The sequence below is a fragment of the Fukomys damarensis genome, unplaced genomic scaffold, assembly GCF_012274545.1.
Source record: "Fukomys damarensis isolate Sample0158 unplaced genomic scaffold, DMR_v1.0_HiC HiC_scaffold_16, whole genome shotgun sequence".
NCBI lineage: Eukaryota > Metazoa > Chordata > Mammalia > Rodentia > Bathyergidae > Fukomys > Fukomys damarensis.
Window position 1 is genome coordinate 102310111 of NW_022900928.1, and position 7648 is coordinate 102317758.

General features: G+C 36.5%; 1 protein-coding gene across 1 annotated transcript; it reads right to left on the reverse strand.

Moving 5' to 3' along the window:
* Positions 1-6463: 6463 nt before the first annotated feature.
* LOC104856647 (vomeronasal type-1 receptor 4-like) lies at positions 6464-7357 on the reverse strand. The gene has a single exon (XM_010616143.1). It carries the CDS (start codon positions 7355-7357, stop codon positions 6464-6466), a length of 894 nt encoding a protein of 297 aa, XP_010614445.1.
* Between the last annotated feature and the right edge of the window lie 291 nt (positions 7358-7648).

The window sequence follows — 7648 nt, forward strand, 5'->3', positions numbered from 1 at the left end:
CACATTATACTGGTAAAACTCTATGAGTATATGGGATTGAAAGTTGTTTAGTTACTAGATAGATGCAACCATGCATTTTAAAATTCCATATTACCAGATTATCTTCTCTACTCACACAATAAAATTTGTAACATTTTTCTTTATTCTTATTTTATCTCCTGACCACTTTATATTGATACAGAGAACTTTTGTAAATAATCTAAAAACCTACAAAATGTTAGGAAAATGAAAAATGACATTTTCTGTCTCTAACAGCAGTTTTCTTTGTTCAGTTCAAAATTAACAGACACCAGATGCATGAACCATGAAATGGGACATCTGGCCTCATCCCTAACCTTGAACACCTCATTCCTGTGCACTAAAATAGATAGCTAGACAAATCTTGAGGTAAACTCCCTAACTACAAGGAATTGTTACATCTGGGTTAAAGTAAACTGTCTTGTTACTGTAATTTGTACATGGGTTATGTAAACTGGGAAAAAAATGTAATGACCTGAATGAGATCATAACTGTAAAACCTATAAAAGAGGAAAATGTAACCCAATAGGAGGTCAATCACCGGCACTGCCTACTTGAGTGCAATTGACCCTTTATTAACAAAATAAACTTATTTTACTTCCATTCTGCTTGTTTCTATGTGCGTGTCACTTACCAATTTCTTCTGCAACATTTGGTGTATTGGCTGGGAAGTAAAGTGTTAACTGACATGGCTTATGTTAGGCTTCAACCTGAGTCCCACCAGAGCGAGCAAACATCCACCTCCACAGAAGGAAGAGGTGCATGCCCAGGACTTCGTGGGTTCCCTTTCTAGGACTCAGAGGCCAGCTCACCAGCAGTGGATTGCTTGAACCCAAAACAGAGACAGCAGAAGGAAGGTAAGTGAATGAAATCATCTGTCTCAATGGTAAAATTCCCTGGGCAACCTCTAGTTTGTTTTGCTTTTGTTTTGGTTCTTAATTAAATGTTTGGGCAGATTACAGATTGGAGGCCTGATTACCCTACTTTCTCTGCTATTTGTGAGGATTATATCCTCAATTTGGGCAAAATATAGAGTGCAGGCCCAATCACCCTAAATTCTTTGCCATTTGTGAGGGTTTCAATTGCCCTCAATTTGTTATTGTGCTTTGTAAGGGGCCCCAGGGAGGAAATGTGTTAACTTCTTGTGTGACTGTGTGTGTAAGAGATACGGTTAAGAGAGTGAGTAGAATGAGCTATGAAAGCCATCGGTAGCCTCATCTGCACAGACAAAGAGAGGGACACTTGCACTTAAAGATTCTTCCCTGGGCCAGGGATTTAGCTCAGTGGTGCTACCACCTACTTTGCAAGCACAAGGACCCAAGTTCAATCCCCCGTACCAAAAAAAAAAAAAAAAAAGGTTCTTCCCTGAGTTGCAGAGCTTGAGTGTGACCTAGATCTGCGATTCCATGGTTAACATCTAATAGGAGCAAAAAGTTATCAACCTCTGTTTTTAATGGAGACTATGACAACTTGGAGCCATGTGCACTCTGTTTTGGGGCCAGAACAACCCAGCCTGGGAGCGACTCAAGCTTCTGCTCCACAGCAATCAGCAGCTTATGAAAACTGTTTAGTTGTGGTCTTATAATCTTGCCAAAGAGTTAACCTGCTCTTTTCTGTACTTTGTTGATGAAGAACTCAAGGTTAATACTGTTCTAATGGCAGCCAGTCAGATTTTAAAATGTAACAAAGGGGACACTTTAAAATTTTAACAGCTGAAGTTTGTTATGAAATGTTATGAAATGTAGGTGAGACAACAGAAAAAAGTACTAAAAAGGGCTATAAATAAAAGAGATATACTTTTGATATAAAGAGATTTTGTATGCTTGTCTGTTAAAAGGATGAAGAGAGACATACAAGAACAGAAGGCCTAGGTACATTGAGAAAGTGTGCAAAAGTAATTTATTAAGGAAATATGTATGTTTGCTTGTTTGTTTCAAGTTTGTTGTGAAAGGTTTGCATTTACAAGCATAAAGAGACTTACATCAATAAATTGCTAAATATGTTGTTATAAAATGTTTACAATGGTTATCATGAAAGAGTTAAATTCTAAATATGCTATTGTGATATGTTTATAATGGTCATTTTCAAAATATGATATTTTCATGGGAAAACAAGGAGTTATTAAAAGAGATGGCCCCCTTGTTTATGAGCTCTGGCAGCTGCAATTATGCTAATTTTAAAAGCTGACAAGCTAACCTTAAGACAAGAATTGACTATCCGGGTTCTTCTTGCCTTTCTAGAACTATTAAATAATATAAGACATCAGTGGCTCTCAAATAATAGAGTCACATCATATTATATCAGGCCCTTATCTGTGAAAACCACTGTGTATATTTTGTTCCAGTTAAAACCTTAAATCCCACTACTTTTTTGCCCTCAGAACCTGCCCTCCCCACCATGATTGACTCAGCATCACTGATAAGTTATTCTACAGTTATCCGGATCTGCAGAAAACCCCACTGCCTGATGCTCATTTCATCCTGCTCACAGGATGGTGTATCTTATGCTGGCTATGCAGTGATGACTCAAGATGAACTGGTCCAAGTGGAATCCCTCCCCACCAGATGATCAGCTCAGCGAGTGGAGTTTTGGACACTTATATAAGCTCTCCAATGGACAAAAGAAAAAGAAGGTAAATGTTTATACAGACGCCTGTTATGCCTTTGCTACCCTATATATTCTTGGCATAATATATAAAAGACATGGTCTTCTCACAGTGGAGGACAGACTGATTAAAAATAAACAAGAAATAATAGTTATTAAAATAATATGAAAATCTGATATATTAACAGTAATGCATTGCTCTAGACACCAAAAAATGCAATAGCAAAAGGCAATACTAAAACAGAAATAAAATCCAAAAAGACAACTAAACAGAAACTTCAGATGGAGATAGAAAGGCCCCTAGCTGCTATGAAATACTCAGATAAAACGGTCCTCCCTGTGCTAACCCCTGCCCATTTGATAAAGCCAGGGGACTGAGTTTATGTTTAAAATTTTTAAAAGACCCCTTTCAACCTATATAAAAAGGATCATATGAGACACTTAGAGTTACTCCCACAACAGTCAAGGTAGCTAAAGGCCAGCCATGTATTCACCACTCTATAAAGCCACCAAAACCTCCATGGACTATGACTCCAGGAGACAATCCACTCAAAGCCCTGCTCTCACCACACTGGAAGCTAGTGAGTCTATGCACAGCTGAAAAATGAAGACTACACATTATGGACTCTTATTGTGTCAAATGGTTATGAGTTATTTTGTTTTTTAAATTAAAAATTTATAAGCCTAAAAATGATAAGCTTGATAAAATATGTGACCTTTAAACCTGCTAAATGGGAATCAGAGGGACATCCTCTCACTCTTCTTTTTGATGCCTGTCCAAAAGAACATTAAAACCCTGGTACCATACTTGAATGTCAGGGATTTACACAAAAAAAGATGTATTATTCAGATAAAACTCAGATATGGTTAAACAGTTTTACTGTGACCAGAAATAATGGCAGTTGTGACAGGCAGACCAGGAATTAGCCTCTGATTGCTGGATTTGTACACCACTCACCATGATGACTTATCAGGCAATTAGCATTGTGAGTTACCTGCCCTTAGAGCCAATAATGCTTACTACGTACCCTCTACTCAGCTACCCATTACATATAATTGGCATAAATTCAATGAGGGGTAAAGAGTTACCCCAAAAACAAAGGGGAAAATGATACAGATAAATTTTGTAAATAATCTGAAAACCTACAAAATGTTTAAAAATGTAAAATTGGGCCAGGGGTTTACCTCAGTGGTTCTGCCACCTGGTTCACAAGCACAAGGACTTGAGTTTGATCCCCAGTACCAAACAAAAAAAAAATATAAAATGACTTTTGCTGTCTCTAACAGCTGCTTTGTTCAGTTCAAAATTAATAGACACCGGAGGCATGAACCATGAAATAGGACATCTGGCCTTATCCCTAACCTTGAACACCTCATTCCTGTGCACTAAAATAGATAGCTAGACAAATCTTGAGGTAAACTCCCTAACTAAAAGGAATTGTTACATCTGGGTTAAAGTAAACTGTAATTTCTACATGGGTAATGTAAACTGGAAAAAAATGTAATGACCTGAATGAGATCATAACTGTAAAACCTATAAAAGAGGAAACTGCAACCCAATAGGAGGTTGATCACCGGCACTGCCTACTTGAGTGCAATCGACCCTTTACTGACAAAATAAACTTTTTATTTTACTTCCATTCAGCATGTCTCTATGTGCATTTCACTTGTCAATTCTTTCTACAATATCGTTTTATTTTACTCAACTCAATCCTGAGTACTTAGAGTATTTTAGTCACTTTCTTGTCACTCAGACAAAATGCTCAACACCTGAAATTCCCAGGAAAAACTGATTTGGGTTCACAATGAGGATTCAATTCTGGGCTGGCTAGTTCTGAGGCACAAGAAGCCCAGCAGAGGGCAGTGGTGGAAAGGTGTCCATACCCTAGTGGTGAAGCAGAGAACAGAGTTGGTGACAAGAATACAACTTTTCAGGTACCCTAGTGACCTGCTTCCAACCAGGCCCCATCTTCTACAGTACATTCAGCTTGAAAGAAATCAACATGTGAATCTTCCATTAAGTATAACATACCATTATCTGGCCCACCTTCCAAATACATGAGACTTTGAGGGGACATACTACATCTAAATTATAACACAAAGCAAAAGCAAATTGCATTGGTTTGGACAATCTGTTTCCAAGTTATCTTTAGTCATGTTTTGTCAGCAATCCTACATCTCAGAACCATTATTGGTTTTGGGGATGGGGTGTGTGTGTGTGTCTGTGTGTGTTGTTTTTGTTTTGGTCAGGTTTGGTTTTTTTTGTTTTCATTTTTTGTTTTAGAGACAGGGTCTCACTATATTCTTCAGGCTTGCATTGAGCTTACTATATAGTCCAGACTGGCCTCCAATTTGTGGCAATCCTCCTGCTTCTATCTCCACTGTGCTGTGATTACAAGTGTAATCTTGTTTTCCTATTCATTTTTTATTAATTTTTTTGGTACATTTACAGTATATAGTATAGTGACATTCATCATTGGAAATTTACACCTTTATATAATCCATCTTGGCTTTTATTTTTTCCCCATTCCCTGTCCTCCCTTCAACCCCTCCATCCCACCCTATCTACAAAAACTTCATTTCCACTTTTTCATTTTCTCACATTAATTCCTTCCTCTTCTTTCCTTTCCCCTACTTTCATTCATTCTTAAGGCTCAAAAATCTCTTGTTCTAGATTCAAATTTCAAAAGTTCAAAACCAATTTCTTCATTTAAATTAATGCATAATCAGAATATTTTGTAGCTGTAGGCTGATAAAGTGACTGATAGCATTATGGAGAGTGCCAAGTCATTATGAAATGATGCCTGGGATGAATTCAAACAAAAATTATTCATTTTGAAAAGACATAACTTTACATGTTTAGAGACAAAAAAATGCAGAACATTGTAAAATTACATTTTTCTTGCATTCATTTATCAGTTTCTCCAAAAATTTAGACCTTTTAGATTCCTCCAGTCTATATATATATATATATATATATATATATATAGCAACAAATCAAATAGATTCCACTATATTTTGACTCTCATTATGTATCATTAGTCTATTGACTGAAATTACATACTGTGTGCCATTCAACATAAATATACTAGGACTTAAGCATTTCCTCATCAAATTTCATAAAATCATTTTCTATGGTTAAATGCTTATAGATTTTGTTGAGTAGCCAAAGAGCTCTTTAGTGGAATTTTTGTATATTAAACACAGGTAACATTACGTTTTTCTATAATAAATCTAAAAGAACAAATATATCTGTAAGATAAACTCTAAGAAATGTAACTCAGTAGCCAAAAGGAAGGTCCATGAGACATTTTGACAAAATTTTCTAAATCTTTCTCTTGCTTCCTCCTTTGGAAACAATGGTAATAAAAGACCAATCCTTCCAATGTTACAGGAAAAACACTTCTAGTGAGTGACTGGGTTGAGAATGAGATGAGTTGTGTAAGTTTATGTGTGTGTGTGTGTGTGCATGTGTGTGTGTGTGTGTGTGTGTGTGTTTGTACTAGTTACTGGGAATTTCACCCAATGCCTAAGCATTTCAGCTCTTTTTAATTATTTTAATATCTAGACAGAGTCTTCTAAGTCTCTCAGTTGCCCGGATTGGACTCCTGTTTCAGGCTTCCAGAAAGATGGAAATACAGGTATGCACAACACACCCAACACTTACTTTTCTATGATCTGTGTTTCAGCTCAGGGATGGAGGTCACTAGGATTATAAATCCTTACATATGTAACCACTTTGGCATGATACTGTTTTACATACAGTATAACAGAATGAAGAGTACATTCCAACTAAATCAGGAAAGATGAATGAAATACACAATTTTGATGTCTTTCCATGTTACTGAGAATGACAACATTTAACCAAGTGTCCATCTCTGTGAATCAGCACAAATGGGCAGAGCACTGCATAACCAAGAGTCAGAAATACTTGAAGATTTACTATTGTGGAGGCATTCTTGAAGGAGACAATGAAGTATAAAGATATGGCACAATCTGTCCAATAAAAGAAAAGAAAAGAAAGCATCAGAATAAGGACACTTTGAGCAGCTTTGATTTCAGGTGGAGTTTTGTAGAAGAACTTGGAGAGCTTCAGGTAGAGGACACGCTGGTGGTGCCTGTGGAGAAGAAACACAATGTACACACTGGATCCACCCATAAGACTCTGAAATGCAGTGTCTCTCAGGGCCATAAGAGTCACAAAAATGAAGTTTATTTTCTGTTTTTTTAGTGGTAAACCACAATAGAAGTCACTTTTATCTATTTGTGATGAGTTTAGGTTAATATTTGTGATCACAGAGAATACATTCATGCTTAACAAGGAATTGAGAATCCAAAAAAAAAGAAGCAAGGGAAGAATGTGCCATGCTGACTTGGGCTGGAGCCTCTTCCACACACAGTGTCTGGGGCTGATGGTGATGGCCTGGACCACCGTGAGGAGACTGCTGGTGCAGATGGAGACACCTCGGGCCACCCTCTCCAGGTAAATAACAATCTTACAACCTATGATGTCCAGGAAGATTCTCAAGCCAAAAGCTGCTATTGTACTTGGAATTCCCTTGGAAAGAAGCAGTATGGTATTTGTAAAGACCAAATGGATGAGAATAAGGTGCATATATATCTTCTCAGTGCCTCCAATAATGCATATATAATTCATAAAAACAAAGATGTTCCCCATGGTGCCAAGTCCAGTTAGAAAAAAGAGAGTAACTCCTTTGACAAGGTTCAAAACCATTTTTTTATATTTTGCAATGATATTTTACTTTATATATTTAATTTTTTCTGTAAGTAAATACTAGATTTTGGATTTTATAATTCCTCTTTTGTATGTTTTACCAAATTGCAAGTTTTTCAAATAATTAATGCATTGATTTAGATGTAATTATGTACATACTATTCTTTTTCAGTAATTTGAGTATCAGAAATATTTCTCAATGTATGGTATGATTTTGTAGTTCAAATTTATGTAAATTTTCAACGTATAATTTATTCAAATATTTCCAAAATCTAAAACCACTTTCCAAAG

Excerpts from the sequence above, each read along its gene's own strand:
- LOC104856647 (XM_010616143.1), bottom strand. The coding sequence starts at position 7,357 with ATGGTTTTGAACCTTGTCAAAGGAGTTACTCTCTTTTTTCTAACTGGA.